At 37.2% G+C, this 21,491-nt stretch overlaps 1 protein-coding gene across 17 annotated transcripts in view; it reads right to left on the minus strand.

Moving 5' to 3' along the window:
* Window positions 1-21,491, minus strand: part of ADD1 (adducin 1) — a 64,373-nt gene that overhangs the window by 3,123 nt on the left and 39,759 nt on the right. For 4 of the 17 annotated variants that reach the window (XM_063157470.1, XM_063157469.1, XM_063157471.1 and 1 more), the window contains 10 exons: window positions 20,486-20,629; window positions 20,236-20,334; window positions 19,713-19,889; window positions 17,451-17,795; window positions 14,291-14,392; window positions 12,403-12,492; window positions 11,481-11,573; window positions 5,648-5,804; window positions 4,417-4,791; window positions 3,560-3,655 (listed from right to left, as the gene is read on the minus strand). In XM_063157470.1, coding sequence (XP_063013540.1) covers window positions 3,560-3,655; window positions 4,417-4,791; window positions 5,648-5,804; window positions 11,481-11,573; window positions 12,403-12,492; window positions 14,291-14,392; window positions 17,451-17,795; window positions 19,713-19,889; window positions 20,236-20,334; window positions 20,486-20,629 — 1,678 coding nt within the window. Of the gene's footprint in view, window positions 1-38; window positions 272-2,788; window positions 2,824-3,559; window positions 3,656-4,416; window positions 4,792-5,647; window positions 5,805-11,480; window positions 11,574-12,402; window positions 12,493-14,290; window positions 14,393-17,450; window positions 17,796-19,712; window positions 19,890-20,235; window positions 20,335-20,485; window positions 20,630-21,491 lie in introns of those variants that run through there. The other 13 variants (XM_063157477.1, XM_063157481.1, XM_063157474.1 and 10 more) reach the window with 13 other exon arrangements.

The following is a 21,491-nucleotide window of genomic DNA, read 5'->3' on the forward strand; positions in this document are numbered from 1 at the left end:
TTTTGTTTATTGTATGTGATGTCAAGAGCCAAACTCACCCTGTAAAAGGGAACATCAAGAGTCCAGTGGTGGCTGTGTGTCCAAAGGGGAACTGAACCACTCCTCCCTCAACTGGAACAGTCCCCACTCCTGGCTGTGCTGCTTTAGGATGCTCAGTTTAGGGCTGCTCTCAGGGCATGGGCTGAACAAGGAGCACTCTGTGGGGTTCCCTGCACTGCTGTCCGTGCCTGCAGCCAGCAGGGTCCTGGGAGCTGGGCCACATCCATCCCCACTGAGGTTACATAAGGAGGAATTTAGAGCAAAATCCAGGCCGTGCTCATTGTGAGGCACAAATGAAAGGCAACTATTTTTTCCTCCTTTCGAGGTCTTGTTTGTTTTAATTTGAAAAGACTGAAGGCTTTCACAAGAAATTACAGAAAATACTTGATACTTTCACATTTTTCCTATAAAAATGACAGTGCTCTTTTTACTTCTGCCAGATGGGATTAATAATTCTCTGATATATTTTAGAGGGCTCTGTTCTGTGAATACCTGCTAGGAAATAAACATGTTTTGCCTAGAGCACCATGAACTTCTAATAGGTTAAATAAGCACCACACACTAGTATTCACTCAGAATGCACAAGTTAGCATTTAAAAGTTATAATGCAGGCAGGATTTAAATCAGAGCAAAAAGAGAAAGCAGTTATGTACAGTACAAGTTGCCTCCTGAAGCTGTAGTTTGGCCTGTCTGTGTATGGCAGACACACATTAATAAGAAACACCAGTCACAGTTCTTCACTACCACTACCCTGCTTTTGGATTTGACTTTTCAGGAATTAACTGAGCACATTGCTGAGTTCTCCTCCCTGGGATCCAGTGGCAGGATGTGTGGGAATGGCTCAAAGCTGCCCCAGAGGAGTTCAGACTGGATTTTGGGAAGCATTTCTTCACCGAGAGGGTGGTCAGACATTGAAATAGGCTTCCTTCTTACTGAGAGCTGCCCAAGGCCCCAGGCCTGTCAGTGTTCAAGAGGCATTGGGACAATTAGCTTTAACTTTTGGTCATGAATTGGGTCAGGCAATTGGACTAGATGGTCACTGTAAGTCCCTTCCAAGTAAAAATATTATATTCTATTCATTAGTTGGCCCAATTTTTAGAATGGACACCATATTGGACTGTCAGGTTTATTCTATATTTTTAAATTAAGTTTAAAAGGTAGTTGTGAAATCTTATAAAAGGGTTTAGAGATTCTTCAAATTAAAGAATAGGAAGCTACAGGCATTCAAACAGCATTTGCCAGCTGGCTTGAGCATTGAATAAATATAAATGGATTTGTAACTCATTAAGTCAGGACTGCCATCCTTCCCAGTTAGTCAAGATCCCATCATCCTTAATAAACAGATTAATGTGATGCTGGAATCAAGCAAACATCTGTTTATCTAGTTTGCCAAGGGCAATATTTTACTAGAATTCAGAAGATTTACAAATTCCACATTCAATTAATCCAGCACACAACATGTAAAAGCCCTGCTACTCTACTGGATGGATTTCAGTAACATAACTAGAAATGTTTAAAAATATATTTTTTGCTGGAAAACCTATTTACAGTTTAAGAACTCGGCAGCACCTCAACATTTTAAACTTTTTTTTAAGATAATCACATTTACATGTATGCTCTCATTTTATTTTTTATATATATATACATACTGTGGCTTAAGAGTTTAAAGCATAACATCAATACTGGTGTGTGTTTACAATTCACATTATTTATGAAAATAAATGTTTATGGGGTTTTGGCTTTTTTTTTTTTTTTTTTTTTCAACACAACAATGTGGACAAACATACAAACTAGGCTATCACTGAGTTAAAAAACACTTAACTGATTTCAGCTATACTTAAATAGAAAGAATATGATGAATGAAAGTTGAGAAGAGGTTGTATACTGACAACATAGCCATTCAATAGAACCTCTCCCAACCAAAGTCACCACGATACAAACTTCCAGTTATTCTCTAAAATAAGCTTTGTATGTTTGTCCTGGAAAACTTTTACAACTAGAAGAGTTTGTCAAACACAATTCCCTGTTTAAAAGAACTTCCAGGTTTTAGAACTTGATCAGTAACATCACAGGTGTCTACAATATAGTTTGACTTTCACACCTATGACAAACACACTGACTTTTGGATATAACAGGACATACAAACATCCTTATTCCTTTAAAGTATAATCCGAAGGAGTCCTGCAGAGCTAGCCAAAACAGCTGTAGAAGTTGCTGCCACCAAATACTTGCTGTTATTCCTTGGCTGGAATTTGAATTCCCTACAGTTAACATAAAACATAGGAGTAGTCCCATATCCATTTCCATGCAGAAGTCTGCTGGGTAAATTTAAATGCATATCAGTGGATTTTGCTCTGGAATAGATTAGGAACTCTTCCATTTTGTTACCTGGCCCAAGCTGTGTGGGCAGCAGCAAACTATTGGGGCAGAAACTCCCAGGGCTGTTTCAGCTATATCTGCCAGGCAGCTTCAGACTATTCCTTTTTAAACTGAGGAATCGGACACACAGATATGGAAACACAGAAGGTGACTTTCACAGTCTGTCTCAAAGGGGGAGTGTGCTTTAACATGAGAACTGCAACTGCCTGGAATTACATGGAATTGAGAACTAAAGAACTCAACATCTCAACTGAAAAAGCCTGCTTTTTTAAAAAAAGCAAAACCAAAAAAAAAAAAAAAAATCTTAGTAAACAAAGATGCAAGAGTGAAGCAAAGCACAAAAGCAGGTCAGAGTATGGAATGATACTTACTATGGTAACAGGTATTCTTTAGCATATCCATCTCCTGTTTGTAACGCAGCCACAAGAAGAAAAAAGCACAAGTAGAGAATCTATGCATTCATCACAGCCATTGTGTTACGTTAGAAGAATGGTTGCAACCATTCTTGTAGAAAACAGAATGAGATGAAGTAGTGAATGGCAGACTAACAGACACGTGATATATCCAATGTACAAGGTAAGGGAAACAAGACAATAATTGGATTACACCCGATCAAGATTATAATTTTATCCCTTTTTTAGGGAATTAGCAACTTCAGCAGCCCTGCTCTCACTTTAGTTAAAACTATGAGATAAGGTGAGCAAATAAGCAAATTTACATTCAAATTGAGTAAGAAAAATATTTACTGAGGTGTAATCCAAGTACAATAATGTTTAAGAAATGTGCAATCAGTGAAGAAGATTTACCAAAGTATCTAGATATGTGTCTGGTTCACCATCAGACACTATTTCATTTAATAAGAGCAATTACCTCGCAGAAAATGTACAAAAAGGTAAATCAGTTGAGAAACACCAAGAGATGACAATTCTGAAGAGATGGAAATTTGTCTTTATATTAATGCACACTTCTTTATTATTGTAAACAAACCTGTTAGACTCACAGTTCAGTGGAGTACCTTGTAGGTAGTACAACAATGAAATACAAGAAGTCACTGACTGGTATTAGCTCTAGTTCATGTACTCCATGCATCAGTCATGGATGCAGTTCCTGGCTCCCCCAGCCCCCAGGGAGCAGAACGTACCTTCCTCTATTTTAATTGGCGTGCTGGGAGGAGTGCGAGCTGAACTGGGGTCAGGGGGGCTCTTCTCTTTCTGTGGCCTGCCATCTTCTGAAGGCTCTGCAGGGGTAGGCAAAGGGAAATTAAAAAGGCAAAGAAAACCTCTCTGCATGTAAGAAAACAAGTGTCCTTTTGCTCCATGCACAAAAGATATCAATACATTTTTCTGAATCAAAATTCTGCCAGGATATTAAATAATACCAAAACAAGCAAAAGAAAATTAAGCGACAGTTTGATATTAACAAAACTGTTTAAGTTGCTGTTGTGCTCTGTAGTTCTTTTGGGAGGGTTTTCGTTTTTCTTTAAGCAGGCATGATTAATGAAATCATTTAGGAATTGGTTTATGCTGCTGTTATAAAGAAAACTTGTGAAGAAAAACCACAAGGAATATATAAAAAAATATGGAGGAGGGGATATGCTACCAGGCCTACACAAGATAACTCTCTTTTGCTTGCTTTGTATTGCTGAAATTTGGAGTAAACAAAATTGCATCCCGAAAGAAAAGAAGACTGCACAGTAATTAGAAAAACATGCAGTAATTATATGATTCCAAACAGATTTCACAGTGGTTTGAGTTATTTGTTATTAGTAAGGAGAATTCCCCTTGCTTCCAGCTTTAAATAGCCCTAGATCCAAAGGAAAACATTAATAGAGTACACTATATTAGGAACAACACTAAAGCGTTGTTCCATCCAGTTCACCTACACAATTGAAGTGCAATCAGTCCCAAAGATGAGAGTCAACTGACAGAATCTCCACATGTTGTAGATAAAGAGGTGGTTCCTTGGATTGCAAGCACAGCTGTACCATGTTAGTAATACCTGAGGCCTCAGCCAAAAGGTCAGGATCGGACCTTAATGCTTTGATCACTGCAGTATGAAATTCCTTATGGGAGGACTTCTGCCCATCTGGCTCTTCTCCATTTAGATGTGGGATGCTTTGCTGCATGGTCTGACAAGAAACCCATGCAGCAGCAAACTGAACATTATCTAAAGACTTAGACAGTGATGATACGTCACGATCCTGTAAAGTCTTCGTATCTGCTCCTTGAAAGGTGTTTGATCTGCCTTTCAAATCCAGAGACTTTTTATCTGACGTGTTTGGCTCACTGATGGTCTGATTTCTAAGCACTGCACTCTGTTCCCCAGCTGGTGTCTGTCTCAGTAACACAGTCTCTCCATATTTTGATACCTTATCTAAGAAGGATGTGGCATTGTTACTGAGAGAACAAAGGTATGCAGTTAAACAGGCATGACAGCACAGCATCCCCCCCCACCCCATCCCACTCAGTACTTCATAAACCAAACACAAGGGTTCCTACATTGTGGTCTCAAAAAGCAACTGCAGGGAACACACACTGCGAAAGAAACAGCACTTTGGACTCTTGCATCACTCATATTCAAAACCTCAAAACAGGTAAGTATTCTAAGTATCACCCCTTAAAATTATTCAAAAGTAAAGCAGGAGAACCACTTCAGAGGCAGCAACGGCCTCTTTTTATAGCACAAATCTGTCATAATTCTAGAATAATTGAAAAAGTCCATTTTGGTAGAAGTCCCCACAAGATGTCACATTTCCAAGCAACAATCAATGTTATTCTGTATCTTCTCCATTCAATGTATTTCTCAAATCCATAGATTTCAAGGACTTAAAAACCTGCAGTGTTGCTGCTACAATGTACCATCATTCCCCGACCTTAGCCTAGGCTCTAGGGCAAGGGAAACAAAGCAGAACAAAACCAGTACCAAAACACCTTTTTGATGGAAGCTTTCAACTTCCTACCAGCAGGAGTAACTGGCCCTACTGCCCAGTTTGTCTACAAGGACAATTTTTGAGTGAGATCTATGCATTTTACAGAACACATTAAAACACTTAGATCACACATTTTATCTCTAAAATACTTTTCAAATTTCTAATTCACACTGGGGAAACTGAAACATGCAAAAGCTGGGTAATTTATCCATGGCCTTTGCAGGTAACCCACCTTCCAATTACTAAGAAACTTGCTGGTATTACAGTCTATTGCAGAAAAAACACACACAGAGAACCAACCTTCTGGTCCCTTCTGCTTTCTTTCTACTTCTTTGCGATATTCTTCCAGTTCTCGATCAGTGAGTTTATTGAAGGGATTTGGTCCTGTTGTGCTCACTATGACTTTGGGTTGATATTCTTTCTCAATTATTGCCTTTGATGCAGTCACCAGTTCTCCCTGGCAAAAGAAAATTAAGATATATCTGCAATCAAGCAGTAACTTGCAGAACCTTTAGAGGTATAGAGGCTACAAAGCAACCAAAAACAAAACAAAAACATAACCTGGAAAATGCTACTTTTTCCTCTTTCAGATTAAAAAAAAAATCTATTGCAGATTTTTTTTTAATGTGATTCACAGGAGGTTAATATAAAGGAGAAAACAGGTCTCCACCAGGGAATATCCACCATTAAGCAGTAAATCAAATAGCAGCCAAACAGTCTAGCTGAATTATATCTGAAGTCACAAAAGTTGATCAAGTTTCTTTTTCTCACCACAAAAGAAACATGATACCAGTCCCACCTGCATGGCAGTCTGGGCACAGAATACTTGTAAAGGGTCAAGAACTCAGCTCATGGGTATTTTTGTTTCTGTTTTGTTTTGGTTTTTAATTATTTTGCTTTGGGTTTTTGTTTTGCTTTGTATTTTTTTAACAACAGAAAAGCTATTTCTTGCAGCTACTACGTTACACCTAACAGATGTTATAGTAAAAAGCCATCTTGTATATGTTCTGTATACACCAGATTAACAGTTTATTATGAGCCATTTTAAAGTAATTAAGGTTAACTGTAATCAGATACAAGTTAGCATATTTACATCTATAACATTTGTCATATAAGCCAGACAAAAAGTTATACAAATAAAAATATAACAAGCAAGTCTAAGTACAGTAAGTTCTGGTGGACAAAAGCAGCTGCATCAGAGATTCTCTAATGTTAAAGTTTTTCATTTTTATTCTCTAATCCTTTGGTAAAGGCTACAGCCACTGGATTTTCATTTTCTCAGGTACAGAAAATGCTTGCCTGGAGATAGCTGCTCTATCTCTCAAACAACTTGTCTAAGCATTTGGTTTTTTCCACTGGACATACAGAACTCTGACGCTAATTTGTTAACAACTGATGTGTGACCTGTGCCCCATGTCATGGTGACACCCAAACTGTCTTCTTTATGAAAAAAAAGAGAAATTTGAACTCCATTACCCAAGAGGTATGGGCCACTGATTGACCCAAGTCATCTCCACATTCAGTGTTGCCTATACCAATATTTAGAAGAAAGCATTAGAAAGCACAGTTCAAAAATATGCAGTGCCTAAAGAGAGACAAACATTCCACCCCATGTCCACACTTCATGGACAAGCACAGCATGGCCACTGTAAAACTGAGGATGCAAATAGACAGAATGTGTTCTGGATGGCAAGAGCTGCTTTGGACAAGCTGTCAGCACCAAAGACGAGACAGACAAGGCTATCTGGATGGAAGGAGGACAAGAGAGCAGTTCTGAAAGCCTAATGAGAGATCTCCAGAAATCTGGTCTAGAGCAACCCAGGGAGGTAAGATGGTTGTTAGAATCTGTGCTGCTCTTCAGGAAGCAAACACCAGAGAACAAACAGCCTAACAACAAATTTCCACTGCAAGAAAGGAAAGTTCCTGAAAGGAACTGCAGGAGAGAAACAGCTCTAAAACATTACAGATCACTTCCATTTCTTCATAAAATAAGAGGAAAATTCATTCTATATGCAGAATGCCAGTATAGTTTTCTCAACTATATCCATGAAGCATTGATTTGACAGCAACAGCTTGTCTCAGAAGATAATGCATAAAAGGGTCAGGGAAACATCAGCCTTTGTACAAATCCTAATTGTTTTATAGGAAATTCAAAACTAAAACTACAGGTCTCAGCTTTTAATGATGGCAGAAAACTGATGCTCATGGAAATTTTATATTTCCCTTTCTGTCTTTGCCCACATTTCAAACTAAGTCCACAGTTTTTACTGAAACTCAGCATACGGAGCAGGGCCTTGTAAAGCCACGATCTCAGGCAGAGCTTCTAGAAATTTCTGGGAACAAGAGAGAAACAAGATACAGTACCCATTAGCATCCCTGGAATTTCTAAGAATCTCTTTGAAAGTTGCAAATTAAATCCAGAATCACTGGGTAGAACAATTTCTAATGAAACAGAACGTTACTGAATTCCTGTTGATTTAATGGTGACAAACAGCAAGACAGGCAGTTTGCAGATGCCTGGTGCACTGGCATGACATGTTCTCCTACTTAGTGTCTCCTACACTTTATCTTTGTTAAATACCGGGAATGAAAGCAGCAAATCAAGCTTATCACATTTATTAGCCTGAAAAAAAAAAAGAAACCAAAATTAAACCCTCACAAAAAACACCCACAATCAATGCAAACAGTATTTGCACTTGCTGAGTAGCTTTGACCCAAGAGAAGCAGCACTGAAAAGATCAGAGGCAACAACGCTGGATCATAAAAGCAGAAAAATTATACAAGAGATCAGAAAGAAAGATTTTTATTTTAACTTTTATTTTAAAAAACTTTTTTTTATCCAGTTTTATTCAGTATCAATAATATGGAAGCTGTTCAAAGGCCACCAATGAAAATGATACTGGTAGAGGTATTGAGTTTATGTGGGAAATAAATTATGGTAGCATGTTAATAAGTTCTGCAATATGGTTACTCTATACCAATATGATTACTCTAAACCATCATTACTTCTAAACCAACAAGCAGATATGTTTTATTTCACAGAATAGGCCACAGAACAGCCTCCTAAGAATTGAAATAAAAATATACAACACAAAATGAAATGTGGGACAGAAAGAAAACAAGTATAAAGGACTAAAAAGACAGTACAGAACATATTTCCAATTTTTAAATGTGACACTAAAATAGACAAGACTTTGCAGAGCTATCAACCTGACCATGCCATTCAGAGAATCCTAAGAATGTTCAGAAAAAGTGAGCAAGAAAATTGGTGAGGAATTGCTTCCAGTATTAAAGAGCCTGTAGAGAGGGAATAAATTCCCATAGACTAGGTTGATCCTAGTATTACTTTGATGATGATTCCAGAAGTATTTAGATGACTGTTTGAAACTTGATCACATGTGTATGCACTCAAATATCAGCAGCATTTTCTCCACTGTCAGAAACACAGGATGGATTCTATTAATGAAGAGAATGCATTTCCCTCTGTAAGGGCATACACTCCCACAGACACAAAGGGAGAGCCATTTATAGCTAATGATAGGCAATATGCCTTCATATTAAACATGGATCTCGTACTTCCTACATGAAAATTTAGATAATCAAGCAATTTTGCAACTTCTAGACCAAACCTGGCTTTTAGAAAAAAATTCAAAACTGACCATTATTTAACAGGCAAGCACTTCACCTTGTTCTCAGGGATAAATATGACCAAAACTGGCACTTTATATATGCCAGTTCTTCTTTCAATCAGACAGGAAATTCATCATAATGGTCTAAGTTAACAATTGCTCCTAACACAATCTGACATTAATGCAGTGCCCTTATCCAAAACACCAAGATTCCTGAGGTACAGTTCATGTAGAGGTCACCACTGAAACCCAGTGCCACCTCTGGGACAGCACTGACAGGGTCTGCATTAAGAGCAAAGCCACAGAATTTCCATCTAAAGGAAGAGACCCAAAATGGGCGACTCCCCAATTACTGAAAATTCATGTGAATTTATTTTCTTATGAGATTGCAGAATGGTTGGTGGTAAGAATAACCAACATTCCCTGTCAATCAGCAAAGACTGCAGCAGAAGCTTGGTTAACCAAGTCTGACCAGGAATAAAATTACAGGATGCACAAAGAGGTTGTGTTGCAACACAGCCAGGATTTCTCAGAACATGGATAAAGCAAGCAACAAGGCAAGATGGAGTATTCACTGCTGCAGCCATGGGCACAGGAGCTCAAAGCACTACATGCATACTGTACAAAAGGAGGCCTTTCTGCATCCAAAATAGTGTGCATTGGTATTTGGTATAAATCTCAGTGTTAACTGAAAATATAATACATTGTGTCACTGCAATTACATGAAACTTTTTACATGAACTGTCATTGAGCGTCAAAGAATTTGTCAACTGAGAATTTCTAATTGTTTGGTACCTAAAAGTCCCTAACTCCTTGATGTACAGGATTCTTCAGTTTCATTGAAATTTTCAGGTGAGGTTTGCGTGGGCATCATAAGATTGCTTACACTTCCTCTGTTCCACAAAACACAACTGTTTTAGGGAAGAATCTTTCAAGGAAATTTCTCTGGCGGTTGTCTTTTTTTGCTGTTATTTTTGGGTTCATTGGATTTTCTGGTTTGGGTGACATTTTTTAGAAGAAGGTTGTTTAGTTTGGGGTTTTTTTGCTTGTTTGTTTTGGTTCTGTTTCTTGGGTTGTTCTTTTTTTTCCCCCCAAACAGGAAATTATTAAGCATTCGGATCAAAATCCACCACGTTAAAATAAAGATTATGAAATAGGCCACTTCTATTTCATAACTACTCCTATAATTTACATTGTGATCTAATTTTACACACTATTTCAGGCAGAAAGTACTTTCATGACACCACAAAAAAATGAAACAATTTGGACATCTAAACCCTAACAGGATACTACTAGACAAAATCACATAACTAACAGACTATTTGCTGGTTCCCTGCCATCTGTGAAAATGCATGTAAACTATCTGACTACTTTTATAGAAAAGTTGTGTCATTGTTTGACTACACTACTTGAAATATATCAGCATTAAAAAAAGACCTCTGTTGTGACAATTATCATAAAAGTAATTTTTCGCTTTGAAGGTATGATTAAGTAGAAAATAAAAGCCATGCACTGCCTGAAAGAATTTGGCTTTATTTTACTTTTTGTCTTAAACCCAGAAAAGGTGTTCTATTATTTTTCCTTTCAGAATATGGACAAAAACTGCAATGTGAAAAACATGACCATCATATTCTCAGTAAGATCCAAATATCTATAACACAAACCGGCTCATTACACTTTAGAAAGAGTTATAAAACCACAAGTTTCCAACAATGATGTAATTCGAAGTATTCTATATTTTTTTTCATGCAGAAGCTATTCTGAAATTAGGTGTTTAGGCACAACCTAAAACCAAGATTTAAGAATCTTTTAGGTGAAACACTGGAGCAGAGGAGGCACTGATGCTTATTTACACACTGTGCTTCTACACTAGATGTGCTGTAAGAAACATTATTTGCACTGTGCAGCCACTTCATTCAGTCAGCCAAGGACTGCCCACCCCAACATGGCCACACCTCTTGAATTTACTCTATATTTAATGGATATTATGCAAAGACAAACATGACAACAAGTGTGAAAGCCAATTGATTTTGCACATGTGGAGAATTACTTAGCAACTCTTGTAGCTAACTGCAGGAAGTATGAAGGAAGCCAGGCATCCAGTGCTCTGGGATCAAGAGTTGACAGTGTTCGTCACATAACACAGAGAGTCTCCTCAGAATTACACTGATGTAATCAGCTAACTCTAAATTGATCTCAAATTAGAATAATTCAACACTAACAGCATGCATAAAGAAATCCTCTATATGCAGGACCTGATCAGCACCTTAACATCAAAGGTGTTTCCTCAGCAGCTACAGACAAAGATCAAGACCCTTAAGACAGTTTTAACAGAGTAAAGTAACTGTTTGCATCATCGCATATACATAATTTGAAGATCCATCTATTTTCATTTTTTAAAGTTTTCTAGCCAAATCATTTCTTACAGAGGAAAAAGGTCAGGGTAAGGAGAGGTTAAATGAAGGGTGAACAACAGGATTTAGAGCAGTAGGACAGGGCAGTACCTTTCTAACAGACAGAGATTTAGCGGGACTAAAGGCCTGCTCTGTGAGATCGAGCCCTTCAATAGATTCCGTACAGTCTGAGAGGGGAGCATCCTGCAACAGTAAATTGAGTAAACAGAGCAAACCGAGCCCAGGCTGTACAACATCAACCAAAGCATTGTGGTGCTTGCTAAAAACATGCAGAGAAACAGTAACTGTAGATGAAATTGCATATGACAATGAATTGACATGCACACAGTATGACACCCAACAAGAATAATGCTGTAGTCATGATAAGACTTGCCAATCTTTAAAAAGTATTATCAGAAAATACTTATCTGGGGCAGTTGAAAGCACTTGGATATAAAAAGCTTTATTCAGCTATACAGTATAACTGTACAGCTCTCATTCTTACTTTACTTGGAGCTATGATTTATAGTTTTTTATATATCCAGATATACTGCTTTTAAGTGTCATTGATGTAATAGCTTTTTTCCCAAACTGCTCTTCAAATAAAATATTATGAAGCATGAAATCCCTTATTTAACACAAAGCACTACTGCCCCACAGTGAGCCTGGTGTGCCCGGTATTAATCCTTCAAGATACATCAACTCAGAAATCAAACAAACAAAAAGCTGTCACAAAGCCCAACTAGTTTTGAACAAGAATGTAACCCATATAAATATGGCTTCTGAATTTCATGCATTACATTCAGCAAAAAAACCAAGAAGCATCCTCCACAGACATGCTTGGGCTACATGGCTGAAGCCTCTAGATTTCTGACCCTGAGCACTCTTGCAAAGACAATGGTGTTACCTCTAAGACTTACCTTATAAACAGTTACTTTCTGCCAATTAAAGAACAATTTCATAGTGATATATTAGGTGAAAGCAGGGGATATTACAGATTAAGCTAATAGTTTTAGGAATTGAACACTCTCACCTGTACAAGGCTTCTGTCCACAACTACCCCAGAAAGAACCTGTGACTGAGGGCCTGCTGTTTTAATATCCTGCAAATTTTGCTCTCGGATCTGTAAAGGAAAACAGCAGAATGAACAACAATCACATCAATAGAGAAAAGTTGATCACATTTTTGTGTTTGAAAAAAGGGTGAGTGAACCTGCCAATAGGCAACCACCAGTGCTAACTGCTGTGGCCACAGGGCTGTCAAATGAAGCTGAGCTTATAAACACCACTTGAACATAAATGTTCAGGTTCCTGCCTGTTTCCTCACATTTCTCAGAATTTAGTCTTTAAGTACCACAGAAGGTGTTGTCCTTTGCTTTTTAGTACTAGGTGATAGCAAAACAGGTTAACAGACAACTCTAGTTTGGAAAAGTGAGGAGAAATAGAAATATTACCTCTGTACTTGTCTGTCTATTCTACCTGACAAGTCAGTTGCCATTAGTTACTGATATGGCACCACAATATCATCTTATGGAACTTACTGTAAAACACTGCACAACTTTCCATTTTTGCATCTAGTCAGGATAATATCCTCAAAAGGACATATAAATAATTTCTCTGTGGATAAACTGACACTCTGGAGTTCTCAAGAACACCCCTTTGCTGCATCCTAAATACCTCCCAGTTATTTCAATACAGAAGATAGGGACAGAAATCAGATCTCTAAACCTAGGTAGTAACTGTTTAAATTAGATATCCTTCAGTGGTAAAGAATTCATAACAACTGACTCAAAACTTATTTCTGAAATATTCTGGTTCTTGTTCCAAGATAAATTAAGAAAAGCATGCATCTTAAAAGACCTCTACTTTATAACTAAGAATGACATTGACTTTATGAAAAATATATGCATTCAAATACACAAACAAGAAGCATTATTAATACTTGGTATCTCAGAAAGCACAAGGCTCCCCCATCTTTTTCACTTGTTTCTAATTTACTACCCTTCTCATCATTGAGAAAGTATAACATTTGAAGACTTAGTCACTTCATTCAAGTTTTTAATAAAGCAATATTTGTGTTTGAAACACAAAAAAACTGCTTGGAAATTTCACTGTAATTCTCATTTCATGTGGTTATTATTTTACAGTGCCAAGCATAAGTTCTGTCAGCCATATACAAATTATTTTAGATTCTGCTAGCATCCCTGCACACAGCCCTTCTTTGAAGAATACTAACTCTCATGTACCATGTGGCCATCAGTTAGAGGTATCAAAACAATCCAGAACAAGTTAAATATTAACAAGATACCAGGGCATATTTTATACTGTAAAAGAAAAAAAGTGAAAAAACCCCAATCAATTCAGTGCTTTCCTCTTGGTAGATTGGACAAGAAGATCTGAAACTCAAAACCAGGAAAATTAACTACAAGCTCATTTCAAAAATATTAACTTGCAGTTCCAAGGACAAAAAAATAAAGTCTGTAACAATCACAGTGTATTATAATACAGTACATTGAAATATGGAAAGAGCTCTATAGACTACTTTGTCTAGGCCACAAAAGTTCAACTGGTATTTCCAAAACAGGAAAACAGGTCACTAATGTAAAACTATGATCTCAGGGTACAGAATTACTACTATCAACTCAGGACTGGCTGTTTCAGAAGTACCCAGCAACTAGTCTAAGAAAAATTAATCACAGAAAAAAGTCTTCATATGGTGAACAAAAATACCAACTTTTTCCAAGAGGAGTTCAGGACACTTAGGAATTGTTTCATTATTTAGTTATAAAGAAAAAGGTCAACACCAGAGCTGTGTTACTGAGCCCACAAAATGCCATTATAGCAAAGTAAGTTAGTTTATTACAAGTACACAACTTAATTGTAGTAATGACCAAAAAAAGTTATTTTACTGCTATTACAAACCTTGTTCCTCATTTCTTGGACCTCCTTTGGATTGGTGTTCAATGGAACAAACAGATTAGGGACAGTAGAGGTGGCAGTTCTATGTCCATCCTCTTTAGTCCACTGTAACATCAAGAACAGTTGCAGAGTCAGAACTGTTGTAATGGCTACAGACACTCAGAGCAGCAAAGTCACATCACAGTTGATCATGCATCATACAGAGCAGAGAACTGAACCAATGATTGCATTCTTCTATTCATTCCTACGACTAAGTTGCTTTCTTCTTCAGTAATATAAACTGTACCTTCAGATACATTTCCAGAGATCAGAACCATTCTATCAAGTCAGGTTAGTAACAACAACAACTAGAGAACCAGTTCACTTGCAAATAACTTTCACCAAAACAATGCCATTCCTATGTGCAGTTCAGGGATTATGAAGACTGAGGGGTTTTTAAGCTGGTTTTCTGTGCACTTGACCACACTGACAGCTGCAGTGTTCTGTGTTTCTAAAAACCACCTACTTCTCAATTTATGAATAGATATATTAAGACAGGAGTAGGAAAATGCCAATATAGTCACTTATTTTTAAGGCCATTTTTAATAAGCAATTTCTCAATGAGTTGATACTTGTTTAAAAAGGACACTATTCCTTACCCAAACAGAAGTACAGCAAGATCTAAGGCATGAGCTTTAAGACCCTGTTACTGCCATTTTCACTTTCTGCACTTGTTGTTTTTACAAAATAACACAAGAGAGACAGAGAGATCATTGATTCAATCCTCTGGTACCCAACAAACATCAAAGCAAACTTAAAGCATAAGATGACAGAAGTATGAAAAGCAATGTGATGTCACTATCCAGGTTTAGTGAATGATTCTGTACTGTGAAGCAGGAGTGGGCATCACCAAAGTTTTGCATTAAAATAAGCTACTTCAGCAAAATGATGTTACCAGAATTAGTTTCTGCACAAACAAAGAGCTGTACCAGCACAGCAACCTAAAGGAACAGTTTGGTGATGTCAAATATTTTATAACTCATAGCTCAGAAGGTTACAAAAATATCCCAAACACAAGCTTTAAGCGCTTCATGGGTTCTTCATAGATGGTTGCTTTATTTGATCTGTGCATTTAGTACGGAGTCCTGTTTAATTTGATGCACAACTAACTGCTTATCTTGATATATTTACTTTGTACAATGTCCTAAATTCCAATCATTATTGCATAGAAAATGCACCGAACAGTAAAGCAAACCTGTTTATTGAGCAAATGCTATGCATTTTTTCCTGAGTAACTTCAAGAAACAATAATATAGCCAGAAACTGTCAGACTTCAGAAAGCAACAGAATTTTAAAATGCTTTGCAACTGTAAAGTAAAAAATGGAATGAACATGGAGCTGTGAAATACTCACTGATGATTATCTTCTCAGATAAAAACTACTCCAGCTTTTTATTAAAGATAGTTTTTAGTCAAAACATATATATATATGTAAACAACCTCAATATAACAAACCACTTTTTCTTTAAGTTAATAGCAAGCATTAAAAAATTTAAATACACGAACCTTTTATACTGTATGAAATTATCTATTGCTTCAGTATATAATTAAACCAGTCTACTTTGTGATGAAGAATTTTGCTTCAGTCTTTCATTGATAATTTCAAATATGAAATACTATCTACTTTGTGAGCTGAGGGTGAAAAGCACAAACTGGTCCAAACATATACATAGCTTTAAGCTATGGTAAAACTATTTGATCAAGGTAAATCTGCATCACTACAGATCAATATAACAAAACTGTATCTCATCAAGGTAAATCTATAATCAGTGTTAAATGATAATTTAGCTTAGTTGATAGTACAAACAACAAATGTATTTATTAATTTTTAAACCAAAAAGAACACCACAAAAATACCACAGAGAGAGCTCCTCTGTTTTTTCAGGACTTTCTACATGTTAACAATATGTATTTCAGCATACATACTGCCTGAGGAATCATTTTATAAAAGTATCCAAAATATAGAGAACCCTGAGTGTAGCAGACTTTTGTAGGGATAAATAAAAATTAAGGTGTTCTGGAAAAAATAATGTGGTGGGTTCTTCAAGACTACTAGTTTTATATTTTTAAGACTCACCTGTAACCATACTACTACTATACACAGTACCACTACCAAAGTACTACTGAGCTCCTGTGGCTGAGCTTGAGGTCAACCATTACAAAAGGCTGTATTCGTGCAAATCCCTGCCCTCAGATCAGTCACTCTGTATATGCCCCAGAAAATATCAAACCCACAGTTACACACCAACAGCTAACGATGTCCCTCTGAAAGCAGTTGATACTTCTGCTTTTCAATTAACATATCTTTCAGTGCAAAATTTAACTGTAAGCAGCATTGATAAACAAAAGAAAAGCACCGGTTGCAGAATCTATCGATTAGTGCCTGCTGATGGCCTGAGCTGCACTTTAGTCATGCCGCACCCAGCTGATACTTTAGGAAAGACTTTCCATTTATGGCCATCTACTTACATGCAACACTACATGCAGAAGGCAGCTGGTTGGGAACACACTCAGAGGCTTTGGGGTAGACAAAAATGTAGTAAACAGGACAGGAAAAGGAGCTGAGAAACTAGACAAGAAAAACTGCTTAAGTGGGAAAAAAGATTGAAATAGCTTGAAATCAATTCTACCCTCTCATAGAAAAGATTGCAAATACCTTGCAGATTAAGTTGGTATATGGTACAGAAGGTAGAAACTTAATTTTTTTCTTATATGTTTGTACAAAAGATTGAATTGTTAGTTTGATTTTGAACTGAAAAGCTTTCATGCAGAGAGAATTAGTAGCTCCCTAACATAGCTGTCCTTAATTAAACCATTGAAATGCAGAACCCATTTAATCAAAGCTATAATTCAATCTGTTTGGTCAACAGCTTGAAAAGACAGAAAAAAATTAAAAGCTCCAAAGTCTTAAGCAGTTTTAAGTATTAATAAGCAAGATCATTTTTACAGGTCACACCTAATCAAATACAAATTAGAGTGGTTAGTAAAACACATTTAATGTTTTTTAATATAAGAAAGAAGAAAATAATTAGGAAAGTTATCTTTTTCTTCCCAAAGCCTCTAAGTGCCAGCCACCCCAAGTTGCTCTACATCATCTAACTATGAACAGTAAGGTAGGCACAGACCAAGCAGTTGGTAATACAGCTTGGCACGCAGACACCGGACGAGAGAGACTGCAGCAAGGGTTTCACGTGATCGTGTGTAATGTTCGTCCACACCTTAGTCTTCGACTTGGGACTGCTGCCATTCTGCCCTTCTTCAGAAGCATCATCCCCTCGGCCAGAGTTCAGCCACCTTGTCTTCTCTCGCTGCTGTTTCTGAAAACTGTGTCTGAGGGGGGAGGAAATGCCTGATTCACCATCACTAGTAAAGGAGTACCCTGTGACACTAGCTGGAATCTCAACATCGCTGTACTTTTTAGATTTCTCTCTCAGAGCAGGGCATCGATACGGGTAGCCGGTTCTGTAACCCTGGAGAAGGAGAGCAGCAGAATTAGTCTTCTATATCTCCAAGTTTTTCAATAGACAACTGAAATTTCACTGATACCCTTAACTGTGAAAACCAATCCACAACACCACCTCTTCTTCACATGGCTGCTCACCTGTTATGGTGGGCACAGCCATGTCAAAGGGGATAATGCACGGAAATGAGGCTACATTAGCATCCTTTCCAATCTAAGTAACTTCTGAACCACTAATTTAAGACAGCCACCATTTCTGGTAGATCAAACATCAAAAATATTGTATTAAGCGTTTATGAAATATTTCCAGTAGTCCTGCAAAAAGTCATTGAGGTGACTGAGAAGGTCATCAAGAGCAGTGCTATGCGTCAGCCTCTTCTCATAGTCGAGCAAAAAATTTACCACCTGTATTTTAATATGATAACACATTTTAAAAAATCCTTTTTATACCTTTTCTTAGGAAGGGAAAAAAAAGTATATTAGTGCTTCCTGCTGTTTTGCATAGAATTTTCAAGTAATTGTTCAAGTCTCTGGAGTTGGATTTAAGTCCAAATGCAGAACCATGACTTTGCTTTGTACTACATTCCAGCTACTCATTTACACTTTTCTAAAAACTGTAATCAATGGTATTGACTGGTTCTCACAATTCTAAATAAAGGACATAAACATGATCTTTTTATCATACCCTATGATAGGGTAGATAAAAAGATCTCCACTGTGTTTTTACATCTAGAAATCAACATACAGTATACAAGCGAACACTTCAAGAATGCTACTTTAATGTCATTATTCATTCCTCTCCCTAACCTTATGTTGTTTCACTCTCCCACTTCCTCTGAACTGTATTTTGTTCCACCTTTAACCTCCCCTATTCACACTAGTCATGTCTGCCCATGCTTTCTTTCATGTTATGCTCAGCATTTAACATATGAGAAGGACATTTAACAGTTTCTTTAAGAAGTTTCCACTAGCAAAATATTTTCAAAATGGCTCAAAGGAAAACTGTGAATAGCTTAGTTCCCAAATCAAGCCAGCTGTAAAGAAACATCAGCCCCAACTATGCAGACTTAGCTTTCTATAGTTTTCATGCATTAAGCACTCCTTAGGTCTTACTTGGGTTCTGCTCCAACTTTTAATGATCAAAACAAATCTTGAGTAATTATATGCCACCTAATACCATTAACTACCCAATACAATATGTGGCTAATCATAATACTAAGGGTCTGTATTGTATGACTGAAAGCTCCTTTCTATTCCTACATTCCTACTGAGTACAATGCCATTTCTTTTATGATGCTGCTTTCTATGTGCAGTAAGAAACATAAAACTGGTATTTCCTAGAGAAACTGAAATCCAACTGGATCTACCAAAGGTACCAGTCAGATACAACAAGTCTGCTGTGCTTAGCCACATCTTTCCTATTGAAGCTGGATAGTAAATGCTGGTGTCTGGTCATTCATTACAGATGGATTCTTACTGAAACTATTTTATCTGAAGGCTTTTACTTATTTAAAGCCTGTCTTTTAAACTCTTCTAAGTACTTTTAAACTCTTCTACTTCTAGTAGAATATTAGTCAAATTATGCTGGATCTCACACCTAATAAGACATTAATAGTTTTACACATCTTGGAAGAGGATGGAAAGAGGGGAAGATACAGATTGAGTGCAAGCACCACAGTACTCTGATTTGGAAGTGTCAAATCCCACAAGATCACCTCTGATCTCACCAATAACAAACAGATTATGAATAAGAGGTAAATCTGCTATCTGTACAATCTGTACAAAGAACAGATGCTTTTCATGTTGTCCCCAAGTCCTGGGAAAAGAACAGGCTGCAGGCTGTATAAACTCTCCCAAGTACATGCAGCTTTAAAAAATGCCTTTTACACATTATCATACAAAAATGAGACCAAAAGGCCTGCCTTACCAGATTATCCAGCATTCGCATTAGAGCTTCGAACTCCTGCTCACCAATCTGCCATTTGGGGTGGGACACAGTACCCTCACCTGCTGGAGACTCAGGGGAGCGAGACTTGGCTTTGTACTTGCCAGGATCAAGAAGCACTAAGTTGTCAGGGCCGCCTGCACTGGCCAGGGTACGGACCTGAAATACAGTAGAGTCATCTTCAAGTTTCTTGTGGGGAATGGGGTGAAAGTGACCAAAAAACCCTCTAAAAACTTGGCATAAACCCAGAAGAAATCTGCTTCATTTTACAACTAAATAAATGAATATGCTTGTATAAAAGTTGTCTTAAGTCTTTGAAAGTATCTGTTTTAATGGGCAGCAAATTGATGGCTTTAATAGAGTACTGGAATATTGTCAGTGAAACCAAAGTTTTGGATGTCCCCCCACAATATAGTGACATCACACATTGTTGTGTTAGTTTAGATCCGTGAGCTGAGGTCAATACAGCAAGCTGTATTACTGCATAACATATCAAAGTTCTTACTTGTATCTCACAGGCAAGCACTAGGTTATGGATATAGTAGAAAGCCTCCTCAACAGTCTCTCCAACTGATACTAAGCCATGGTTTCTGAGAATAAGGACCTAGAGAAACATTGAAAGAAAGTTAACAGCAGTATGGCAAGTATTTTCTTGCTCTTGATTAAAGAATATTTGCTATTGATTAAAGAACATACCTGTCACACAAATATACTGCCCCCCCTTTTTTTCTTTAATTCTAGGTGTAAATACTGACCTTGCTTTTAGGCCCCAAATTTTTCTGAATAACCACCTTTTCTTCATCATCCACTAAAATACCATGGTAGTCATGATAAGCTACTTCCCCTAGAGAAAGTGCTTCAGGTGAAATTGGCAAGAGACCACATTTCATTGCAGAAACCTGAGAAATATTAAGACAACTGATTTAATTTCTAGCAACAGAAAAAGTGAAAAAAGTATAGTGATGAGAATTAAAATAAGAATATATTTTTATGTATTAATTGCATTTATCTCTACCGGTAGATACAGTGGTCTTATACTCCATCCTTAAAGCCTCTATTTTTGATAACTTTTGGACTAGATACAAAAGTCACATTGATCTTGGGTTTGTCTCAATATGGCTGTTTTTATACAATAGCAACACCAATATAAAAAGACTCAGGAAAAAACCCTAAGAAACCACCAAACCCCAAAATGAACTGCATCCTTCATTCCTTCCACTCCACTCAGTTACTTCCCCCTCCTGCCTGCATGCCAAAAGGACAACTTTGGTGATACAGATAATTCTGCAGCACTGCAGATAAACTTTAAAAATGTTTTTTAAAAGGTTACTCTGTAATTCACAATATTAGGAATTTGATTGTTTATCCTTAAAATGCTTGTATTAATCTGGTTAATCAATAATTTAAAAAATCATCAGAACATGAACACTGAAAGTCACTCTCTCAAAACATTCCAAAGAGGCAGAACTGACTTGTAATCACTTGCTCCAAACAGAAATACTGGGAAAGTTTCAAATATTTCAGAAAACCTTGACAAACTGTGCTTTACAAAACCAACAAAATATACTAAAGATTTTATGACTCCCTGTCAAAAGATCTGGTCTTTTGTGGGAAAGGACACACATATGTGACATACATATTTTCAGTGACAGAAGTCCATTTACTGTCTGACCATTCAGGTAACAACCCAGTAAGGATGGGCTCTGATTAAAGAGAACCATACTTGACGACAGACTAAAAGGCTCTCTGCCCTCCAAACAG

This window comes from Melospiza melodia, chromosome 5 (assembly GCF_035770615.1).
Source record: "Melospiza melodia melodia isolate bMelMel2 chromosome 5, bMelMel2.pri, whole genome shotgun sequence".
NCBI lineage: Eukaryota > Metazoa > Chordata > Aves > Passeriformes > Passerellidae > Melospiza > Melospiza melodia.